This window comes from Spea bombifrons, chromosome 6 (assembly GCF_027358695.1).
Source record: "Spea bombifrons isolate aSpeBom1 chromosome 6, aSpeBom1.2.pri, whole genome shotgun sequence".
Taxonomy (NCBI): domain Eukaryota; kingdom Metazoa; phylum Chordata; class Amphibia; order Anura; family Pelobatidae; genus Spea; species Spea bombifrons.
The window spans coordinates 17,228,925-17,254,388 of NC_071092.1; the positions used below are offsets into that span (position 1 = coordinate 17,228,925).

Consider the following 25,464-nt stretch of genomic DNA (forward strand, 5'->3'; position numbering starts at 1 on the left):
CTGTGGGGAATCTGGATCTTAGTCTTGTAGTCAGACCTCTATTTGGAGAGATTTTTACCTTTAGCTCACAGCAGCGAGGTGAATTGTATAGTGTAGGACTCGCCTAAGAGGTTTGCCGTGACGTGGCAGGCGAGCTTCCATGATCATGATCATATAGCTTTTACCCAGACTTCATTTATCTCTTTAATCCTACTAAACATGTTTCAGCAGGGTAAGCTTAGGTCTGAAATAACAAAATTAAAGGTACAAAAATAAAATTAAAAAATATTATTTTACTTTTTCCCTAGACGGTCTTGATGCATTTAAAGCTTTCTTAAAATCAGAGTTCAGTGATGAAAACATTGAGTTCTGGTTGGCCTGTGAAGACCTCAAGAAAACCAAGACATCTACTCAAATTGCATTAAAGGCCAACAACATTTATTGTGAATTTATCAAGACTGAAGCACCAAGAGAGGTAATTATTTTACTCCTTGATGACTAAGGTTCTTTTACATAAGTGTGCAAGAATATTTTCAGCATTTTTACTCTCATTCTTTTATACAACATATACTATTTAGAAGCACTCAATTACATTTATCACTACACAAACGCAGTAACGTTTCATATTATTGTACCTACCACTATAAATTCCAAGGGTATATATTTCTTTTTTCCCCCTGCAAATTACATATATTGTATGATGTTAACAGGGCTGGCCCAAGACATAATGCTCTCCCCCCCCCTTTGTACTTACCTTTCAGCAGTCCTGCAGCGAGTCTCCCTGCTCGGTCTCGGTGCCGGCTTGTAATGCTGAGCGCCGGAAACAACGTCATCTTCCGGCGCTCAGCATTATAAGCCAGCACCGAGACCGAGCTAGAGGGCTCGCAGAGGAGAGAGAGGGGCGCTGAGCGGGTACTGACAACTTGGTAATTGAAAACCACTCGGCGTCCGTCTCTCTCTTCCGCTTTAAAAAAAAAAAAAAAACAGCAGACAGAAATAACTATTAGACTTGTGTGGTTCGTATCAGTTTAAACTGTAAATTGCTCCTCTAATGTTAACTCAGGGCAGTAGGTTGGATCAAGAGGATTCAGAGGATCAAGACGGGGATCAGTAGATCAGTAGAGGAACATTTAGAGAGTGAACAAGAATGAGTGTGAAAGAGTGAGAGTGAATGTGAGCACTGGGCAATGGATTTCATTCCCAAATTAAAAATGGCTCAGAATTTGTGGCCGAATTATATGGGCAGGGAACGTAATTCGTTGTGTGAAATGAACGTATCAAAAACAAACAAAAAAATGTCTCAATTGTTTTTGGTCCATTTGCACATGTCTAGTAACTATGTTTAGAATCATCTACAGATATGAAACTCTCTCCACTGCAAGATGCTGCCAATTTTGTGATTTTTTTTTTATTAAGAATAGAAGGAAAGTTATTATTCAGATCCACACAGACTATGTATGCTATAAACTGCAATTACAAACAACAAAGGAAAACCTTGTGCATGTCTGCACATTACTCCACACAAATATAGTGATACAATTGAACCCCTTTGTGACAATGGCTGATTTTATTTTTGCACCCATCGTGACACGCCATGTGCTATTTGGAACAACTTTGAAGTCATCCATTGCAATTTATCCCCACCAAACCATATGTTTTTGAAAACTAGACACCCAAGGGTATTTCAAATGCTAGCATTTTAACTATTTTAACTCTTTCCATGCACTAATTCTACCACCAGTCAGTTTTTTTCACGCACATTTTACTCCAGGTGCAAATTTACAGCTCCTGGTATATGCCACTGTCAAACAACATCCCAATAGGTGTTCAGCAACATCACCTGAGTACAGTGATACCACCCATTCGTGGGTTTGCCTGACTGTTTGGGGGCAAAAGGGACACATTTGGGGCATGCACATTTTTCAATGTTGAACTTTGACATTTGGTGATCCTGTGCCAATGCCCTATTTGGGACATTTGTGAGCCTGGCCAATTCAATGTACCCAATAAAAACATTTATTTTTGAAAACTAGACACCCCAGGGTATTTCAAATGCTGGTATTTTTCATGTACACATTTCCCCACATATTTTAAAGTAGTATTTTAGCTCCTTATAGAATTTACAGTTCCTTGTATATGTCAAGCAACACCCTAATATGTGTTCAGCAGCATCTCCTGAGTACAGTGATATTCTCCATACATGGGTTTGTTAGGTTGCTTGGAGGCTAAAAGGCCAGATTTGGGACATGTGCATTTTTCAGATTGGAAATTTGGCATGTGGTCATCCTGGCCCCTGTGTTAATTGGGACATTGTTGAACATGGCCAATTAAATTTACATAGTTAGTTAGTTTTTCCCACATCTGTTAATTGATGTTGCTGTTGATCCAAAAGAAGGTAAAAAATACAGTTTATAGCTCTTTCCAATTTTGCAAGGAAAAACAATTCCTTCTTGACCCCAGAATGGCAGATCTCTCCTTGGATCAAGAAGCTGCTTCCCCATAATTTAAAATGTATATCTCAGAATATTATGTTTCTGCAAGTATTCATCCAGTTGTTGTTTACAGGCTCTGATAAAATTACCTGGCACGTCAAATATAAAAAATAAATGTACCTCTACATGTCACAAGTATAACACAAGATAGATTTTACCAGAAGAAATAGCCTCAAAGAAACAACCATCTCATCTACATGATGCCAATACATTATTTCCTGCAAAGTGCTTGCATGTCCTTGCATTAAAAAATAACTAATCAATAACACAATAACATGATCCCCAATGTTCATGATTTCAAGCAATGCAGTAAGAGAAGAATGCTGGCTTAGCAGGAAGAATGGAGAATAGCTGATGCAAGGGCAGGCTTCCCCAACACTTCACACATGCTGAAATACACATGCTGACTCAAATCCATATGCCTATAAAACATGTGCAATACAGATGTGACAGCACTTATCATACCACCTAAGTTGCCTGAACACACCATACAGTAGCTCAATGTGACATTCTGGCCTCTTCTGCCACCCACACTGGAGAATGCCAATCTTAGAACCAATTTAACAGGCTGCACGGTGCGGCACCAGGACCCAAGTCACCTGTTTGGTCACTGTAGAACAACATCTCCCAGTGTCCTCCAACTTTACAAAGTGCTGAAGTAAGATTATAGTCTCCAATGCTCATGGTAACCATGCCATCACAGGGTTGCAGAAATGATGTGCCCTACACTTCATGGAAACTGGCTTCTCCAAATCCACTGAAGATATTTGTGGCATATAACAGACCACTTCTTCCAGGGCCATAACCATTGAACAAGCTGCAGGAAAACGCCAAACAAACGTCATCACCTTTTGGGCTTCCACGTTGTCATGGGAGTCATAGATCACACCTATGGAGGGCTTTGCTCTGCTCCAACAGGAGAAACATCTTTCTATATTGATAATGTAAATTTCCATAAAATAAACACCAAGGCCATCTGTGATGTAACCACAACCCAATCCGATGACACCTGCCTTGCAAAACACAGCGAGGCTCGCATAAGAACAAGGTGAAATAACCTGGGCCTGCTAAAAATAGATTCAGGTGATTGATTAAACAGCAGGAACCCCACAATATTATCCACAGTAAGTGTGCAGCCAACTGTTTAACGTGTGCCATTTTTCCAGAACCAGGAGTATGAAAGACGATATGCATTCTTATGCAACTACGAGGACTTTTCCCACATGTAGGCTCTATGCTACTACAACATTTGAAAAATAGAGCTGGATAATTATTAGATTTTACTAAAACATGACGTAAAGTCATGATTTTATGAAAGACACGGAGGCGAATATTGTGCATTAACCCTTTCTTTACTCCCAACAGCAGCAAAGAAAAAATACAGTATAGGTAGAAAAAACAACAAGGAAGTACACAACAGCTCATCCCATACCATCCCATAACAGTGTAAAAGGGATAGCACAACCCATACACTTCCTCTTTCTTCATCTGCGACGAAAAGAATATCCCTGAAACTGGAGAAACTCGTTTAACACAACAAGGCAACCTCCGAACAAACGAAGAACATCAAACTCCTGGATGAAGTGAACGGCTCTGCACCGCAGTGGCAGACTCCCAAGGAAAAAACGGAGAATCAACCTATGAAGAGACATAAACAGAGAACGTGGAACCAGTTAGTACGGTCAGGACTAGGCAACAAATAGGCATAGCATGTCAGACCCAGGTTAATAAATGGAGACCAGAAAAGCATAAAATCACAAACAAATAATGGAGAATAGGACAAAACCTACGACCACAGCCCAGAACGCACATCAAAGACAACAAGGGTGGGACAAGAAAAAAGTACGTAAAAATGAGAAAGTTAAGTGGAGGGACAATATTCGCCTCCGTGTCTTTCATAAAATCATGACTTTACGTCATGTTTTACTAAAATCTAATAATTTTATTTCAAGACACGGAGGCTCATATTGTGCAAGTTTAAAGCTAAGAAACCACTTGGGAAAACACGTGTTCAATAGGTTTAAAATAGAAATCCATAAACGTGGACTCCCATGACCAATCCGCCGCACGGAGAACATCCTCCAAACGTCCACCCAGCGACAGAGTGCAGGATGCCGCAGCGCCCCTGGCAGAATGAGCCCCAAACCTGGAAACGTCAATCCCCGCCAGGGCCATCACCCAACGTATCCAGCGCGAAAGGGTCGTAGACGACACGGGATGATGAGGAGAACGAATGGAAAGAAACAAGTGGGGAAAATCCCCAGAACGAAAACCCAAAGTACGAGCCTCATATTCCTAGAGACAGGCAACCGGACACAAAGCCACATTAGCCGGGAAAGCGGGGTAAGTAACAAACTTAATCGCCGACTTAGTACGCTGTGAGACATCAAAGCGAACCCCTTCCGGAATGAAGGATCTGGCGTTCCAGTCAAGAGCCCGCACATCCGAGACACGCTTGCTAGAAATAAGGCAGAGCAACATAGCCAATTTAGCCGATAATTGCTTCAAAGAGAGTTCAGAATTTGGCGGCCAAGACAGGAATAAGTTTAACACCACTGAAACGTCCCAAGTGGAAGAATATCTGCGCCGTGGCAGCCTGGAAAGACGGATCCCCTTAAGGAGACGACAGACGACGGATGCTTACCAACGGAAATACCATCAAAACCCAGATGAGCTGCGGAAATGGCGGACCCGTATAGATTGATGGTCCTGTAAGCGCGTCCCAGATCGAAAAGGTGAGTGAGGAAAAGGATAACAGAGGTCAGAGGGGCTGAAAAGGGATCCAAGTTCCGTTCCACGCACCAAGAAACCCAAGCTTGCCAGGCTACACGGTAAGACTTATGGGTACCTGGAGCCCACGCCCCCGCCAGGAGTCTTTGAGCTGAGACCGAAAGGCCTGAGGCTTGCCCGGACTCCCGGAAACCAAACACGCCAGGAGCGAAAGGCTGCCATCCTGAATAAGGGGGTGCGGCACCCCGGAGGGGTCTAGAAGTAGAGGGACTGGAGAATGGAGCAAGCGAGGAATCGCGACCAACAGATCGAGGAGACTGGGAAACCACGGCTGGGACGTCCAAAAAGGAACAACAAGGACCACTGAGACCTGTTGATGGCGGATCTGGAGGAGTGTCCTGGGAATCATCGCAAATGGAGGGAAAGCATAATGCCGACCTCCCGACCAATCTTGAAGAAACGCGTCTACCGCTAGGGCGTCTGGATCGGGACGCCAGCTGTAAAATAAAGGGAGACGAGAATTCAAATGCAAAGCAATAGATCTATGCGGAGCGGACCCCACAGCTCCATAATAGATGAGAAGACACATCTCGCTAGAGTCCAATCGCTGGCATCCGAAAGGTAACGGGAATTCCAGTCTGCCACCGTGTTGGAGAGACCGGGAATGTATTCGGCCTGCACCATGATGTTGTTCTCCAGACAGAAAGACCAGAGGTCTTTGGCAAGGTTCGCCAGCACGGCCGACTGAGTGCCACCCAGGCAATTGACGTAACGCACCGCAGAGACCATACCATATTGTCCATACGGAGCCTGATGCAAGAATTAATGCAATCCTTGGAAAAACTTCTGATGGCAAAAGAACCCGCCAGAAGCTCTAGGCAATTGATATGAAGGCCCGACTCTGCTAGGGACCAAGGGCCTCCCGTGGAAATGTCGCCGTGAAGGCTGGCATCAGAATCTATGGAGAGGTCCGGTGTCACGCCGAAGATCGCCTTGCCATTCCACGCTGACATGTTGGCCAGCCACCAACGGAGTTCCGCCAAGGTATGATCGTCCAGAGTGACAAGATCCGCATAGGAGGCCCCTTGGCGAAGATGATGAATCTTGAGGCGTTGGAGGGCCCTGTAGTGAAGCGGGGCTGGGAGGATCGCCTGAATGGAGTATTGCGCCTTATCCAAGGCGGTAAAGGCCCCCACGTAGCGGCCGTGATCCTTAATAAAGGAATCTCCAAATAATAAGCCCTGCGGGTCACTGCCCATTTCGGTGAGCGCCAGGTTGGCCAATTTAGGTTCGATTTTGAATAAAATGGCCTTGCGCCGTTCAATGGACAGAGATGTGTTGGTGTTGCCAGCGATACAGATGGTGCGCTGCATCCATCCTCAAAGGACATTGGGATCAGGCGGGGAACCTGATTCCACCCAGTCCTCAATAATTTGAAACATTTTGGTCAGGGGACCAAAAATGTCAAGCAGTTTATCCCGCGTGGCTTTGAGGGCGGATTCTTGGCCTTTATGGGGGTTCCAGCCTGTTTTGGCCAGGAACTGAACCATTTTAGGATCAACGACCGGAGTCTCGCATACTTTGCCCGGAACGATAGGCCGGGGGAATTCCGCGCGGAGTTTGCTGCGCAAGGTTTTACTCAAGGGTTTTCAAACCCTGGCCTGCAAATAACGGGCCACATGGTCGGAAGGTAACCACTCGGCAGACCGAGGATGATGGATCTCCTCTGGATCGAAAAAGGGTTCCCCAAATTGATCTAAGACTGCAGAGTCAGAAGGTTTAGATGACTGATTAACCTGAGAAGTCCCGGCCTGCGCGGTGACCTCAGAGGGGTGACCCGAATCATTAAATGTCTGTTCTTCCATATCAGAATTAGAGACAGACGAATCCCAAGCCTCCTCAATGGAATCAGCGTCCGAATCGGACGAGCTAGACGATTGTGCTCTGGCACATTTCCACTTCCTCGCCTGTTCTGCCGGCGGGTAAGGGCTCGCTTGTGTTTAGGAGGAACGCACTCAATGATGGAATTAGCATCATCACTCAAAGAGGTTCGGGAGGCTGAAACACCTGTATGGTGTGTTTTAAATGAAACCTTCCTTCCCCCAGGTGGTTTAACAACAGAATCAGAGGGGATCTGGGGCCTGTGAAGACCCAGGTAGGGATTTCTGAATGGCCTGGGTCAAGAAGACTGACAGTGCTGATGTCATGGAAGACATAGCAGAGGCTATGGCCAAGGAAACAGAATTATTTAATTCCTGTAAGGGATCAAAAGCTGGGATATCAGGCATATGATCCTCATTGATAGAGGGGTCCTGAGAAGATACATCCCTGGAGGGAGATTGACGGCCAGTCATAATTTGAAATTACTAAAACGGTATATGAGTATATAGGGATTTGCCCCTTTAAGGAGAGAAAGAAAAACGCAATATGTCCGAAAAAACGGACAGCTGAAGAGACCTGAAAAGGAGAAGAACTAACCGACTGTACCGGCTGAGAGAACAAGACACCCGTTCCGAGGCTCCTATCTCACACGAGAGGCATGCAAAGAATGCCCGCGAACGAGAAAGGGAGGAGTCTCAGAACGTCAATGGCCGCGTGAGCAGACAATGACGCCTGCGACGCTCGAGGAGAAGAGAAACGATGCGATGGACGGCGGCAAAGTAGAACTAAAGAAACAAGCCGCGAGAAGGACACCAGGGAAACGGATGCAAAGCACAGAAAGGTAAGAGAGGCACAGGGGAAAAAGAAAAACGCCGGGAGAAAAAACAGAGAGGGACGTAAGAGGGGAAAAAAACACCGGTACGGTGTGATAGAGACCAGGAAACGGAAAAGACAAATAAGTAATAAACTCAAATAAGGAATAATGAACACAAATAGTAACAGCAATACACTCATATGACAGACCGCGGTGGGGGAAACCCCCGCGGTCCGGACGGATAAAACAGACAAGCAATCAAGAAATGTGTTTTAATATAACGAAAAGGTACTTATCTGTTGTATGGGAGCAGCAAAGAAAGAGGAAGTGTGTGGGCTGTGCTATCCCTTTTATACTGTTAGGCTAGATTTCCACTTGGTTTTTTTTTGCTAAAAACGCACATAAAAACGCCAATAGCGCCACCTTACGTTTTTTTAGTGAAAAACGGCTGCAGCCAGATGTTAGCTGTTCTTCAATAGGAAATCGCAAAATGCCATTTCCACTTGGCGTTTTTCTGTTTGGCGTTTTTTTCAGTCCTCTTTGGCGTTTTTCTGCTTTTTTGGGCTCTGTGGCAGTTTTTCAAAATCGTAGCATGTTGACACTCTGGCGTTTTTTGCAAGGAAATCTTGGCGTTTTTCTCCAATAGAAGTCTATGGGAGAGAAAAAACGCCATGAAAAAGCCATGTGGGTTTATTGCCTTGGTGTTTTTTATGGCGTTTTTTCCACAGTTACAATGCAGAGGATGGACCCAGTATCTGTGTGTCCTACGAGAAATAGGCTGAAAACAAACAGTTTCACACAAAACAAAGTCCTGGACTGGTTCATATTGAATTTTACACCATTTGGAACAAACATGCCATTACAAACAAACATACCCAACGCATCAACTGGATCCTGCGTGCCAAAAGCAACAGCAAACAATTTGCACCATCATTTGGGGCCAATCTTCCCAGAGGAGCAGACATTCGAAATAAAGCATGCCTTACAAACCACAGAAAAGAGACAAAAGGGTCTACCAAGTAAATGACATCAGGAGAGGGCAGATACTTGCCATTTATCCTAATCCCTTTTAGCTGTGTGAAACTTGTAACTTGTAAAGGCTGGAAAAACTGCCTAAGGTCAAAAAAAGCAATTTCCACAGAAAGGCTAAAACGCCAGAAAAAACTGCAGAAAAAACGCCAAAACGCAGGTAAATGCAGTGGCAGTTTTCTTGGCAGTTTTCCTGGCGTTTTTCATCAAGAAAAAAACGCCGGACAAAAACCCAAGTGGAAACCTAGCCTAATGGGGATGGTATGGGAGGAGCTGTTGTGTACTTCCTTGTGGTTTTTTTCTACCTATTGTTTGCTGTTGCTTTTGGCACGCAGGATCCGGTCGCGTATGTTTGTTTGTAATGGCATGTTTGTTCCAAATGGTGTAAAATTCAATATGAACCAGTCCAGGACTTTGTTTTGTGTGAAACTGTTTGTTTTCAGCCTATTTCTCGTAGGACACACAGATACTGGGTCCATCCTCTGCATTGTAACTGTGGAAAAAACGCCATAAAAAACGCCAAGGCAATAAACCCACATGGCTTTTTCATGGCGTTTTTTCTCTCCCATAGACTTCTATTGGAGAAAAAAAGCCAAGATTTCTTGCAAAAAACGCCAGAGTGTCAACATGCTGCGATTTTGAAAAACTGCCACAGAGCCCAAAAAAGCAGAAAAACGCCAAAGAGGACTGAAAAAATGCCAAACAGAAAAACGCCAAGTGGAAATGGCATTTTGCGATTTCCTATTGAATTACAGCTAACATCTGGCTGCAGCCGTTTTTCACAAAAAAAACGCCAGGTGGCGCTATTGGCGTTTTTATAGGCGTTTTTAGCAAAAAAAAACAAATGGAAATCTAGCCATACTGTATTTTTTCTTTGCTGCTGTTGGGAACAAAGAAAGGGTTAATGCACAATATGAGCCTCCGTGTCTTGAAATAAAATTATCATTTAACTAACAGTAACTTGCTAACCAACATGTTTTATTTAGGATCTACTACCTAAAGCACAATACTGAAAGGTCCTTCAATTTTTCAAGATAATAAGAAGTTCCCAAATTAAGTAAACAGCAGATGAAAATCTCGCATCAATCTGGTATGCCACTCAAACTCCCATCATGCTTGGACAACTAAGTGTTCACAGCACTATGGACCAAAATGTGGTGAGGAAAAGTGCTATATCAGTGAGAGTGGTATTAGACACCAGACTTGTGCATTCAGATTTGAACACACTTTATTTTTAAGGAAATTTGCCAATTTTCTGTGTTTGTTCAAATCTTAGATAACGAGCAGGGCCCCCAATGAAACAAACAAATAGTAAAATGTCAGAAATGTTGTTAAGATTAATTAGTTTGCCACATTTTGGCACCATTGCAGCTTATTTTGGAGCTCTCTGATGAGATAAAGTGGGAAGGGACTGTGTGTAGGAGGGTACATAGCAATGACTGAAGCCAAAAAAAATGGGGTAGGGGTTGATGGTCTCATTGATGTTATGGGTGTGATTGATGGGTCCAACAACCTGTGAAGTTTTTTTCCTTACATAGTAACATAGTAACATAGTTCATAAGGTTGAAAAAAGACCAAAGTCCATCAAGTTCAACCTATATACATATTGTGTCCCTACTGTGTTGATCCAGAGGAAGGCAAAAAACCCTTATGAAGCAGATGCCAATTGCCCCATACCAGGGGGAAAATTCCTTCCCAACTCCAAATATGGCAATCAGAATAAATCCCTGGATCAACGTTCTGTCCCTATTAATCTAATATCCATAACTTGTAATATTATTGCTTTCAAGAAACACGTCCAGGCTCCTTTTAAACTCTTTTATTGAGTTTACCGTTACCACTTCCTCTGGCAGAGAGTTCCATAGTCTCACCGCTCTTACTGTAAAGAACACCCGTCTGTGCTGGTGTAGAAACCTTCTTTCCTCCAGCCGTAGAGGATGTCCCCTTGTTATAGATACAGTCCTGGGTATAAATAGGTCCTGGGAGTGATCTCTGTACTGTCCCTTATATATTTATACATAGTTATTAAGTCCCCCCTAAGCCGTCTTTTTTCCAAACTAAATAACCCTAATTCTGATAATCTTTCTGGGTACTGTAGTCCTTCCATTCCCCTTATTACTCTGGTTGCCCGTCTTTGAACCCTCTCCAGCTCCACTATATCTTTCTTGTACACTGGTGCCCAGTACTGTACACAGTATTCCATGTGTGGTCTGACTACTTTTCTTCTGACTACTTACTTTTTTTGCTCTGGCTAATCAGCATTTACAAGGGGAATGGATAAGCATATATTGAATGCCACGTATAGGCAAAGTAGGCACCCTCCTAGGGCCCATACTTGGAGGGGGCGCCGGCAGCCGGAAACCGCCGTCCGACAGACCAACCTTCAAAACAGCCGCGAGCGGGATTGAAAACGGCATCCAGGCCGCCTCATCTAGCCGCCGGCACCTAATGAAGTTAAAGGGGCTGCTGTGCACACACCGCGCCGCCCAATGGCAGTGCCTCAGCACTTCGGTCCATGTCTTAAAAGGGTTGGGACGAAGAGCTGCCCTCACCAGACACCAGAAGCAGTGGTAAGGAGTGGCAAGCCTGGGGGCAGATGTGCATAACTGGGGGAACAGGTCAGCAAATAAAAGGAAATAAAAACAAAAAGAATATTTTTCTCAATCACTGCTTTTATTAAATATGAATTTTTTTTTTACATGAATAAAGAAATTAAAGTTTCTTACAAGAATATCGTGAAGAATAATGTGATCACTGTTTTGTTCCAGTGGAACTTTTTCATCTAAAAATGTTTGCAGTAGCAAATTTTTTGATTCCATTATGTCTAATGTACTTAATTTATTAGGGCCTTTTAAAACGTGTGCTTTCTGGCATTTGAATACAAATAATGTGATAAAAAGAATGTGTTATAGTCATTTGTATGGCAAATAGTGTGACTCGGGTATGCGTGAGGATATAAGAGCTTGACCGCGAGATAAACTATATGGGGCTGGTCTCCAAATGTTTCCAGGGCTGCTTTTGTCAGGAACTGGGTCCATACAGACGACTGTAATGACCCAGGACGCCCAAAGATGGAGTTCAGGAGTTCAGTATGCAGTAGCGGAGTCACAGGACAGGGCCTGATGCAGGACGACTGCACTCACCTGGGTGGTGAGCATCTAGGGTTGTGCAGCCACATACCAGCGCCCTGATATAGCAGCGGATTTAGTCCAGAACAAAGCAAAGATAAATCCTGCAGGAACCCTGGAACAGGCATGAGACATAGCACAAGACTCATGTGCGGGATGCTGCAGGCTGGGAGTGTGGAAGCTAAGCAGAGTAATGGCTGAAACATAGCGAGCAAGGGATAGGGAGACCAGGCAAGAAACATAACCAGACTAGATATACATAATACAGGGCACAAGACAAGGAATAAACATAACCAGACAAGATATACATTATACATGAATGAAGTAGCGTCCAGTTTCGGTACCTCTTACATTAAGACAAGAGACACTTATTTCAAAACTTTATTAATCGTCAGATATGGAATTTATTTGTCCACGGTGCGGACTGCAAATAACTACAGCACCGTGACACTCAACCTTTATGTTTTACAAAGTGTCAACCATTATTAGCCAAACACATTTTGACACAGTATATAAATATTTATCATCAAAATGAAAGCAAACTTATAACCAATTGTAACCAATTAATAACCAAATTAATAACCAAATAAGTAACCTGCTGGTATGGGCTTAACCACCTGTCTCCCTGCTGGAACTGCCGGCGTCCCCTAGCGCGGCAGTCACACGACCATACGATTCACAGGGGCGAATGCCTCTGGAGTGTCCTGCACTTACACCTCTGTGCACCACAAGTAACCATACCTAGATGGCTAACTCCTGCACCGTACCAGCGTAAAAAACCTGAGTTCCCGGCCAAAGCCAGTGATTGCCATCCCCTTGTGCTTCACCGGCTCCCCAACACAGCCTCGGCCCTCTCCAAACCTGACTGAACGTCAAGCAGCCAAATATCTAAACCAATATCGGACAAATGAACACCGTCCTCCAGGAACAAGCCTGTTACATCCCCCTCCAAATCCCTATGCCTAACGACAATTCCATCCCGAAAGGCCACAAAACGTGAAACAGACCTGTTAACCTGCTTACGAGCCCGCTCAATACCAGCCAACGAGTTGGCCCCACGCCAACTTAATCGGCCAACGATCTCCGACCAAACAAACCCAGTCCCCAGATAAGCGGCCCAAAGCTGAAGCAGCTCCGCCTTAATATTGGCTATCAGCGCCCTGATAGGAACTGAACATAAATCTTTCTCACCGACATTCAGGAGCAGGATCCGAGGCACTCCATGGATCTGAACGTGGCGAGACACTTCCCGAGACACACAATCCCAACGCATACCTCGGAAACCGAGCCAGCGGACCCTCAATAGCGCGGGATCAAGACCTAGCTGCCTCTCGTTTGGATGCACCTCAGCCCGTCTCGCCGCACAGAAAACATAAGAGTGCCCCACCCAGGATCCAAACCGCTCCTGCAAAACAAACAAAGAAAATTAACCGTCAGGAAAACAAAAACATCACAATAAATGAGGACGAACATATGACTGAAAACGACTAGACTCCCACCTACCCAATCTAATAATCACCTCCTGACGCAACCCCAACCGTGCAGCTTCTGTAGCCGCCCCAATCCGAAAGGAATGGGACCCATATTCACTGAACAACAAACCGAGGCTCACAAGAACCCGCTTGAACAAAGCAATAAAATGGAAACGGGACAAAGGGGACCCGTCCATATGTAACAGCAAAGGCCCCCCACCCCTAGGCCGTACTGCAAGTTAAGCGTCCAGACAGCCATGCGGGCACACTGCAAAACCAGGCAGAGCCTACAAAACAATAAAACGGTGCTTGCCCGTCTTGGACCTCCTAATGGCCAACCGGACACCCCCACTAATCAACAATACGTCCTCAAACAGGATGCCCCCAGGGACAGCCTTGCTGGGGCTCACTGGTTCCCCAATACGGAATGCACCAAAGAAAGCGAAAGCAAACGCCAGCCGAAACAACAGGAACTCCTCCAGGGACACACATGCCCCTTCCAAAAACGCCACTAAATCTAAAAGTAAGGGATAGGAAACCGGCCTCCTCGAATCCCGTCTAAAGGCTCCTCTCCGATAACCCCGCAGAGCCTGACGCACCATGAAATGCTTAGTGAAATCAGGCTCCCCACCTGCCTTAAAATGGAAGGCCAAGGCGCCATCCGGCAATGCAAACCAGCTACCGATACCCCACTACTAAACCAATAGCCCACCAGCCACAACAGGCACTCAGCCCTACTGAGACCCCGTTCCAAATTTGCAGCCTCATCCCAAAATGCAGACCATTCACCCCAAACCTTATCGTAAAAACAACGTGTGGAAGGGACCAGGGAACACTGCAGAAGGATCTCTACTCCAGCTCGCCCAGAGTCCACATCCAAACCGGAAAATCCGTGCCCACCTTGTCCGCCCCGGGCGCCAAGGCGAAGAACTGGTCCCACTGCAAACGAGAAAGGGAGTCCGTTATACAGTTATCAACACCAGGAACGAGAGAAGCTCTAAGGCACATATTGAGCTGAAGACAACGCAACACCAATCGCCACAACAAGCGCAACACAGGAACCGAGGAAGAAGTGAGATTAGAAATCGCCTGAACCACCGCAAGGTTGTCGCACCAAAAACTAACCTGGCGATTAGCAAGCCGATCACCCCAAACCTCCACTGCCACCAAAATGGGAAATAACTCCAGAAAAGTCAAATTCTTAGTCAAGCCCACCTGAGCCCAGCCGGCCGGCCAGCTCCCAACACACCAACACCTACTACCAACAACGATAAACGCCTTGAAAAAACCCTGCCCATTGGCATAATCCGAGATGCAAAATTCAATTTACCCAATAAAGACTGCAACTGCCATAAAGTAACATTGTGCAGCCGCCGAAAACTCGCAACCAAAAACGAAGCTCAACAACTTTCGCCTCAGGGAGTCTGTAAGACATATTAACCGAATCAATTTCAATACCTAAGAAACTCAAAGAACAACACAGCCCCTCAGTCTTTTCAGGCGCCAACGGGACACCAAAGAGACGCGCCACCTGTTGCACCATAGCCAACAAAACTGCACACTGGGAAGAACCCGCCAGACCGACACATAAAAAATCGTCTAAATAATGGATAATAGAAGGGAGACCTGTGACTTCCCTAACCACCCACTCCAGGAATGTGCTAAACTTCTCAAAATACGCGCAAGAAATGGAGCAACCCATCGGAAGACATCAGTCAACAAAAAACCCATCACCCCCAAAACACCCCAACAAATGAAAACTCTCAGGATGTACAGGCAGAAGACGAAAGGCCGCCTCAATATCAACTTTCGCCATTAACGACCCCCTACCGGACACCCTCACCCAATGAGGCGCCCTGTCAAAAGACGCATAAGATACCGTACACAGCGCCGGGTCAATACCATCATTTACCGACTGCCCCTTTGGATATGACAGATGATGGAGCAACCAAAATTTTCCTGGCTCCTTTTTAGGAACCAGCCCCAGTGGAGACAACCGTAAATCAGGAATTGGGGAAGAAGGAAAAGGACCCGCCATTCTCCCCAACTGAATCTCCTTGTACAATTTATCAGAAACAACGGTCGGAAACAACGCAGATTTCAGATTACGTGACCGCGCAGATAAACCTTCAACCCTAGACGGAATGCGAAACCGTCCCGAAAACCCTCCTCCAGCAATAGGGCAGCGTCCCTATCGGGATATTTAATCAGCCACGGCAGCATCATCTCCAGCCGCACCGGAGTCACCTCTTTTTCAAGCACCGGACTTACTTCCCTTCTGCCACTTGAGACACTTGGTAAGCGGGTGGGCCCCACTACAGCCGGAGCATTCGTGTTTAAAGCGACACAATGTGCCCCATCTAAACTGGCCTTCATTAAACTTCCAGCAGTATCCTTTCTGCTTCCCAGCCGACACTCCTGTACCGGAAGTGCCGGCTCCCACCTGAGAAGGCTGCGAACCAGGCCGACCCGGCGTCATAACACGCAGCCACAGTGCTATATCCTTATGGTCCCAACGAACCCCAGGGCGCACTGCCATGCACTGCCTGAACTGCTCATCATAACGCAACCATGCTTGCCCACCGTAAACCAGGTACGCTTCCCCAATCGAGTCAAGGTAGCAAAATAACCCAGAACAATGCTCAGGCGCCTTTTGACCAATCACACTGGCCAAAATGGCAAAAGCCTACAGCCAATTAGAAAAGGTGTGAGGAATCAAACGGTATCACTGCTTCTCCTCATCCTCTTTTTTTCTCATTTTCAGGACCCCAATGCGGCCAAACCACGAAATATGAGGTACCGCCCATGTTCGCAAATCAGTGGTCACCGATGTCAATAAAGTATCATAATTCAAGGAGAGAAGTAGCTGCCGTGGCTTGCCATTTAAATGGGAAGGTGCTGCTTATCTTGTGTCTCACGGCATCTGGGATGTTAACCCCCACAATCTCCGACTTTTGAATGTTGACCTTGAAGTTAGATAATGCCCCGTACTCGCTCAATTCCCTAGATATGTGACGGAGGGAGTGGAAAGGGTCTGTAACTATGCATAATAAATTGTCGGCATATATTGCCACTTTATGTGTGACCTTGGAGACGTCGCATCCTACAATATCCTTATTGACCCGCAGTGCTTGGGCCAGAGGTTCCATAGCTAAGATGAATAAAAGTGGGGATAACGGACAGCCCTGCCTCGTGCCATTGGCAAGGCAAAGTCTATCCGACAGTATCCCATTGACCCTGATCTGTGCGGATCCTCATCCTCTTTTTTAGGGGCCTCATTCTTAGACGGCCAATCCAAATTCAATTTCTCAAGAGGAAGGAGCGAAAAATTTTCCACATCTTCCCCCTTCCAAATCTTTTCTCTCACTTCCTGCTTTAAATGAGTTCCCAAAGGAGCCAATAGCACCCGGGCGCCAGAAATCGACGTCGCTGCTGCGGCCCGCATCACCGGGCCGCGATGAAGGCTCGTCGGCGGCTCCGGACGTTCCGGTAACGGAGCCCGCGACCACGCCGCCAAGCTCCTCCCCGGAGCTGGATCGGGACTGCGGCAGGGATGAATGGAGCGGCTGCACCTCCGGGCGAGGCCTGCCGGCCCTACCGGACCTCACCGGATGGGAACTCCGGTGCTTCCTAGGCCCCGAATGTGACACAGGACGGACCGGAGATGCAGGCGCCACTCTCCCCCTGCAGGGGATATCCTGTCCTCCGATGAGGCACAGACGCTGCGATCTCTATGCACGTCTGTGAGGACCTACATAGAGATCACAGTGTGATTGGTGCAGGGGGATCACGGGGAAACCATGTCTCTCACCCCCCTCCCGTCCTGAAACAGAGAAGGAGAAAAAAAAAAAAAAAGGTATTCATTTAAAAAATTCATTAAAATAATAAAGTGAGCTAAGTGATGTCATTGTGACATCACTGACATTAATAACATGTTCAGGAGGTGTATATATATATATATATATATATATATATATATTTTAAAAAAATACAAAAAATTTAAAAACCTTACATCCCATTGCCCTAGCATAACATCTACCCAGTATAACCCTCCTGCCCCCGTTCACAACCCCCAAACCCGTTAAGCCATAAGCATAACAATTCAAAAATATACACCTTATAGTATGTTCCCTGGTGCTGGGAAAGTATGGAAAATCTATATAAATTAGGTATTTCTGAAATCAGGACTCCTGATTTGATAAACTTGGAGGGGATTTTCCATCACTTTACCTAATTTTGTGAGGATTCAGAGGGAAAATTTTAAAAAATTCAGCTAATCATCCAACTATGGTATCAAAAGAAAGCTCTATCTCTCCTTGAAAAAACAATATATAGTTTACATGGGTACACTATTCACAGGAAAAGAAAATAATCGTTGAACTGACATAGCGCAAAAATGGCAAAATTGCTCTGGGACTTGAGGTACCAAAAACCCCTGGGATTGCAGGGGTTAAACTGCAGACTGAGACAAACATAACGGGTGGGGCACACCTATGAAGGAAACAGAGCTGAAGCAAAGAGCAGAACTAGAAACAAGGAATGGAAGATCAAGAATGGATTGAAGCAAGACAGAGAAACTGAAGCAAGATTGAGATATGCAGCTCCACAGCCTGGGTAGAACTCACGGTCACTTGATGGGAGGCAGGCAGCAGTGCAGGCTGCAGCCACGAGACACGGTCATTCAGTAAGCGCAGCCGTGGCTCGCAGTCCCTATGGGGAGGAGTGGGATCTAAGAGGGTGTGACAAAAGTGGAGGGGCTTGTGGGGGTGGAGCCAGGGGCGGCAAAATTATGTTTTGTCTAGGGTGGCAAAAATCCTTGCACCAGCCCTGACTGTACATATAAGTGTGCCGACACCATTGAACTTGTCAGCAGCCACAGAGTGATGGGAGTGTGAGGTAGTCAGTGACAGTGTTGAAGCACTGTCACTGTGTGAAATAAACTCACCTTACCATTTGAGTGCTGAGACTCTGCTTTTTTATTTTTATGTATTAAAGGACTTGGTGGTACCCTGGCTCTTGCACCACCTCACAACCGAGTGCTGGGTTCCTTTTGTGGAAGCCGAGATTAAGGCGTATCTACCATACTGTAAGTGTCAAAAGTGTAGAGCAGAACATTTACTGGGGTGGAGTGGATTGGAGAAGCTGCATAACTATTGTTCATTTTATTGATTTACTAAGACTGCAGCAGATAAAAAAAATACAGTATTTGCTTGGATATGACATGAGGAACCAGGATCCTCCTCTCTGGCAACCTCTGTTGCTGCCGGCACTTCCTCCTGGGCTTCTATGACCAAGCTCCATATTAAAAGCCCCAGCGGAAATGCCGGGCAGAAGCAGAGGTTGTCTGCGTGCATAGCACAGACATTCACCGGCTGCAAGAGAGGAGGATCCCCTGCAGCGCTGCAGGGGACTTAGATCGTCCACTCTGGCAGCTGGTAAACGATGGAGCTTTGCGCGCAGACATCCTCCACTTCTACCACCGCTATATGTTTTAAAAGTGCACATTTGTTCTTGGGTTGTTAAGGGATTGTAAAGGATGCGTGCTGCCCCCTGTGTCAGGCCCCATCCAGGCTTCGGAGCTCCATGCCTCTGTTTGTTCCTGTCTTTCTGCTGTTACTCTGCTTAGCTTCCCTACTCCCAGCCTGAAGCATCCTGCACATTCATCTGTAGAGCTATGTCTCATGCCTGCTCCAGGGTGCCTGCAGGATATCACTTTATTTTGTTCTGGACAACATCCGCTGCTATGTCAGGGCACTGGTATGTGGCTGCACAACCCTAGGTGCTCAATCACTATATAATAAGAAAATACCAATAAATGGTACATATAAAATATATATGGCAATATACAAATAAACTAGAAGGTTCTCACCTGGAGGCTAAGCAGCAAAGAAAGAGGAGGAGGAGCTCTTGGGCTGATATAGGGTGTTGAGCACTATTCTTATTGGTTATTTTTTCATATTTTGAATCGACACGGGGAGACAGGAACGTATCAGGGTCATGATACGTCATGTGACCCTGCAGTGAATGCGCACATACTTTTTACATATTATTTATTATAATATATATTATATGGTTAGTTATGGTGGAGGAGAGTGACGGTGGGAGGAAGTATATGATTATTTGAATATGAATAGATACTGGACTGCTATGTCTGTGGCTGGCAGACTGTTTTGATAACTGGCTTTATCACTCCAGTGGCTGGCATAACAGCTGTAATTAATTGAACTTTGCTATGCCTGTGGCCGGCAAATTGTGTGTTATTAGCTGGATTTTGACATGCCTGTGGCTGGCATACTGTGTTGATAAATGGACGTTGCCACGCAATAGAGCTGTTTTGGGGCAAACATGTAAATGTGGTCTAATCACCATAACAATGGATTGTACTTGCTGATCAACTTTTACCACTTTTCACTGTGCTTTCATATCTGCCGTAACTATAAATAATAAAATCTTCAAATGTAGCGTATTTGCTCGATTATAAGACAACCCCATGATGACAAATGACGTGTCTTGCACGTCATAACTTTAAACAGGTTTAGAAAGTGATCTATAATCGCTTTCTTCATCCAAACGGTGTTGCTGTAATGCATTGATGTTGAGGCATTCAGCAACACAGAGAGCAGCAGCAGGGGCCCCCTGTGGCCCTTCCCCCAGATGTCAACATCGCCATATATTTTATATATTGCAATCAACGATTGCCCCCAAAGCTTAAACGGTGTCGCTGAATTGCCTCGATAGTGGAGAGCGGTCAAAAGCGTCACTTTGAGAGATTTTGCCTCTCGCATGATGGTGGCGTCCTTTAAAAAAATAAACAAGTTTCCAAGAGGGTCTCTCTCACCTTCATTCAACCATGCAAGTCAATGGAGCCCAGCTTTCTAATCACAATAAATTTAAAAAATGTAAAAAAATAAAGAAGAGAGAGAGTTTATTTTTATGAGCAAGTCCTAAAATTAGTGCTATATCTTCACAAAAATTCTCGCATTCAAAGATATCCCAAAAAGGATACGTGGGCAGAATTTTCAACACGTCAAAATTCAAACCTCTGCATGGGTGGTATCACCAGGGCCGGACTGGCCCACCGGCAGAACAACATTCAAAACAGCCGCTGAGCGTCAGCAAGCAAGCGCCTAATGAAATTAAAGGGGCCGGCGTGGACGCACCGAGCCGTCCAATGGCCTGCCTCAGCACTTCGGCCCACGTCTAAAAAGGGGTGGGACGAAGAGCTGAGACACGGCCATTGGGCGGCCGATTTAATTAATAAACGCCGGCCTCCACCCGCTGCCCCCACCAGACACCAGGGAGTCAGAAGCAGTGGTAAGTCGGGGGGGTTGTTATATGGGGGGCATAAGGCTTTTTTGGAGGCAGAGTGCCCCATGATATGTGCCTTTAAACCCCCTTTATGCCACTCTGCCTCCAGAAATGCCTTTTAACCCACTATATGCCACTGTGCCTCCCGAAATAGCTTTTAACCCCCTATATGCCACTCTGCCTCCCTGATATGCCTTATACCCTCCTATATGCTATTCTGCCCCATGATATGCATGGGGCAGAGTGGCATATAGGGATATAAGGCATTTCTGGAGGCAGAGTGGCATATAGGGGGTATAAGGCATTTCTGGGGGGCAGAGTGGCAAGCCTGGGGGCAGATGTGCATAACTGGGGGGGCAGGTTGGCAAATAAAAGGAAATCAAAACAAAAAATATATATTTTTCTCAATAATAGCTTTTATTAAATATGAAAAAATAGTTTACATGAATTAATAAAGAAATAAAAGTTTCTTACAAGAATATCGTGAAGAATAATGTGATCACTGTTTTGTTCTACTGAATAAAATGGAACTTTTTCATCTAAAACGTTTTGCAGTAGCAAATGTTTTGATTCCATTATGTCTAATGTATTTAATTTATCAGGGCCTTTTAACACTTTTGCTTTCTGGCATTTTAATACAAATAATGTGATAAAAATAATGTTTTATAGTTATTTGTAAGGCAAATAGTGTGACTCGGGTATGTATAAGGGGGGTGTGTGGATACAAGAGCACAACAGCGAGATAAACTATATGGGGCTGGTCTCCAAATGTTTCCAGGGCTCCTTTTCATTCCCAGTCCGGCTCTGGGTATCATGTACTCAGAAGATATTGCTGAACAAATATTGGGAGGTTTTTGACATATACCAGGAGCTGTGAATTCATACCTGAAGTAAGAAAAAGTTTGACTAAGACTGGTGGTAGAATAAGTGCATGGAAAGAGTTAAAATACTAGTATTTGAAATACCCTGGAGGGTCTTGTTTTCTAAAATATATAGTTTGATGGGGTAAATTGCATTGGCCGGCTTCAAAGATGTCCCAAAAAGCACATAGGGCAAAATTACCAGATTTGGAAAAAGTGGTTTTGAAATAATTATTGCCCTATAATTTGCAAAATAAAAACATTGGTTATTTCTAAACTCAGGACAAATAGTAGAATCTATTTAGCAGGTTTTTTCCCCATTAGCTTCTATAGATGAGTAAATATTTTTCAAGTAAAAGTCAGAAAAGGTCCTTTTTTCTCATTTTTTGCACAATATTTTATACTTATTTGTAGTAAATTATATGATACAACCAAAATAATATATAATTAAAGCCCTTGTTGTCCTGAAAAAAACAATATATACCTTGGGTGGTTTCAGTAAACGAGAAAGAAGAAAATTAAAAGAAAAGACATTTAAAAGAAAATTGTCACAAAGGTAAAAAACTAAAATCAGCCATTGTCACGAACGGGTTGAACAACTAAAACACTTTGTACAAGGCCAGTAGAATGCCTAATTTTGTCACCAGTAAACAAAGATGAAGAATAATATACGATAAGATAGAAAGATAACACAAAATACAAAATTCTTCTCACCTGGAGCATGGGGGGCAAGTCTTGGGGGTGGTTGTGGAAGAGTAGCATATCTGGTGGGCAAGTATTGGGGGGCAGAGTAGCATATCGGCTTGGGACATATCTGGAGGTATAAGGCATATCAGGGGGCTCAGTTGATTTCACTGTTATCTAAGGAGTATAAGGCATATCGGGGGCACAGTGGCATATCAGGGAGCACAGTGGAATCTGGCATATAAGAGGTATAAGGCATATATGGGGGCAGAGTGGATAGCTGGGGGTCAGATGTGCATAACCGGGGCAGTTTGGTAAAAAAAAAATGTAAACAAGGCTTTTTTCTCATAGTTTTTATTAAATATGAAAAATAGTTAACATATGAATTAATATTTACTAATAACTATGTATTAAAACCTAGTTTGAGAAACACTGTGTTTGGGTTCTTGTAGCTTTTATTATTATGTCAGTTAAATAAGAAGGTGAATAGAGAGAGCATGCATTTTTTTATCCGATTAATCGATTAATCGAAAAAATAATCGGCCAACTAATCGATTATTAAAATAATCGTTAGCTGCAGCCCTATTTTGAGTATTTCTTCCCTGTTGGCTCTAGCTGTGTGTAACTTACGTACATGTAAAACTGAAAAAGCGTTTTTTTTAGTGGGAATCATGCAAAATAAATGCAATACATTTACCGTATTTGCTCGATTATAAGACAAGGTTTTTTTCAGAGCAAATGCTCGGAAAAATACAATTCGTCTTATAATCGGGGCCGTCTTATAATCAGACCTCAAATAGGTCTGACTGTGAGACTAAGATCCAGATCCCCCACAACGCTGTTTACCGGTGCTTCTGACTCCCGGTGTGTAGATGTCTACGCGTTTCCGGCTGACAGAGATCAGAGTTCTCTCTGACAGCCGGGGAAGGTCTGCACGGTGGACGCAGACAACCCCCACTGCTAACTGCACCTCCTTCCGGTTAGCAGCGGTGGTTGTCTGCGTCCATCACGCAGACCTTCCCCGGCTGTCAGAGATCAGAGTTCCCCGGTGAGGGGAACTCTGATCTCTGAAAGCCGGGGAAGGTCTGCACGATGAATGCAGACAACAACCCAGAGTGGCATATAGGGGTATAAGGCATTTCTGAAGGCAGAGTGGCACATAGGGGGTCAAAAGGCATATCATGGGGCACAGTGGCATATAGAGGGTTAAAATGCATATCATGGGGCACAGTGGCATTTAGAGGGTTAAAAGGCATATCATGGGGCACAGTGGCATATAGGGGGTTTAAGGCATTTATGGGGCAGAGTGACAATCCTGGGGGCAGATGTGCACAACTGGGGGGGGCAGGTTGGAAAATAAAAGGAATTAAAAACAAAATATTTTTCTCAATCATAGCTTTTATTAAAAAAAATAGTTTACATAGTTTACATGAATTAACATTTACTGGTAAAACATTTTTCCTATAGGGTCGTCTTATATTGAGGCTTTTTCTTTTTTTCCTAAATTAACATTCAGATAATCGAGCAAATACGGTATTAATTTATGAATATTATTTCATAAAAAAAGCCCTAGAGCTGACGTGTACATATATAATTTTTGTGGGTGTCCTGAGAAAGAGGGACATTAGGGTTTAACAGGGGTTAAACTGATGTCTCTTATAACCATACCTGGGAACTTCTTCACTCCGGCTACCCCTAGTCTTCCCTTGCCAGAACTGCCCACTGACATCAGCAGGCGGTCCTGCTGAGGTCGGTGGGCAGTCCTGTGACCAGTGTTCCCTCTAAGCTGTGCGCTTGTGTGCGCGCACATAGCTTTTTTAGAGAGCGCACATGTCCAAAAATTGTGCGCACAACAGTTTTTCCCAAAAAAAGAAAAAAATTATAATTTTTTTGAAACTTTATGCGGCGCGGATATTGTGCGCACAAAATTTTTGCTCTGAGAAACTTTTTGCACAAGAGAAATTTTCTGCGCACGCCAACTAAGAAAAATTGCCTGTGACATCAGTGGGCGGTCCCGTTATGTCCGTGGGAAACACCTCCATTTAAAGGGCAAATGGGCAGCGAGCGGGGCATGTCAAGGCCCCACTCCCACGACCCAGAGGATTCAGGAATTGACCTGGAGAACCGGAGAGTTCCAAGGTATGCTTATTTATAAAAAAAACATAATAGGTACATATTGGGCATTTTATGTTTTGTGGCATAATGAGACTTATTTTTTTTTATTCGTAATAAAGTAACACACATATAACTACATACCAAAATATGTATTTGAATATTTAACAAAAAAATTATGTAATTACCGACATACATTTCACTTAATTTCCACAGGTTAATATAGACCACAAGACAAGAGACATTATCTCCCAGAACATCTCACAGCCAACATCTAATTGTTTTGATGATGCTCAAAAGCTTATCCTGTGTCTTATGGCCAAGGACTCATTTCCTCGATTTTTACGATCAGAGAATTATAAGGACTTGATAAAGAAGCAACAACAAAATGGGCAGAAGAAATGGCTGCTTTTCTGACCTTATAGAATACAGTTAGATTGTAGAAATACAATGGGGTCCTTGTGCATGGAAGGACGAGAAGAATAATAGTGTACAATGTTCAATCAAATATAGATGATATATACTACCGTATATGGAATGCAAAACTGACTGTATTAGGCAGACTTGTCTCAATAAAAGCATATTCTTTATGTCCATGATATCTAAAAGTTGACCAAAAAGCACACCAACGGCACAGTAAATTACCAGCAGCACTATATGTATTGGCTAATTAAAGGCCACACCTTTTCCCCCACTTAAAGTGTGTGGGGGTGCGGCCTATAATCGGGGTTTAATGCAGGGATGCGCAATTCCTATCGCCCGATGCCCCAGGACGGGCAGGTGTTTTTTTTTTTTTTTTTTGCTTTTCCATTTAGCCCTGCTTATGCTGACTAGCTGCATAATAGATATCAAAAATGTTAAAATACATGTATTTCTGTTCATTAGATAAAATACTGTTTTACTATTCCACTATTGTGTTTGTGTTTTTTTTTAAATACATTTTTCTATAAAATAGCACCAAACTCAGAAATGTTT

The 25,464-nt window shown here is 44.3% G+C and overlaps 1 protein-coding gene across 1 annotated transcript in view; it reads left to right on the forward strand.

The window, feature by feature from the left end:
- RGS21 (regulator of G protein signaling 21) overlaps positions 1-25,150 on the forward strand; it is a 111,329-nt gene extending 86,179 nt beyond the window's left edge. Inside the window, exons 4-5 of the mRNA XM_053468653.1 lie at positions 288-454; positions 24,706-25,150. Coding sequence (XP_053324628.1) covers positions 288-454; positions 24,706-24,906 — 368 coding nt within the window. The 3' untranslated portion in view covers positions 24,907-25,150. The remainder of the gene's footprint in view (positions 1-287; positions 455-24,705) is intronic.
- The last annotated feature ends 314 nt before the right edge of the window (positions 25,151-25,464 follow it).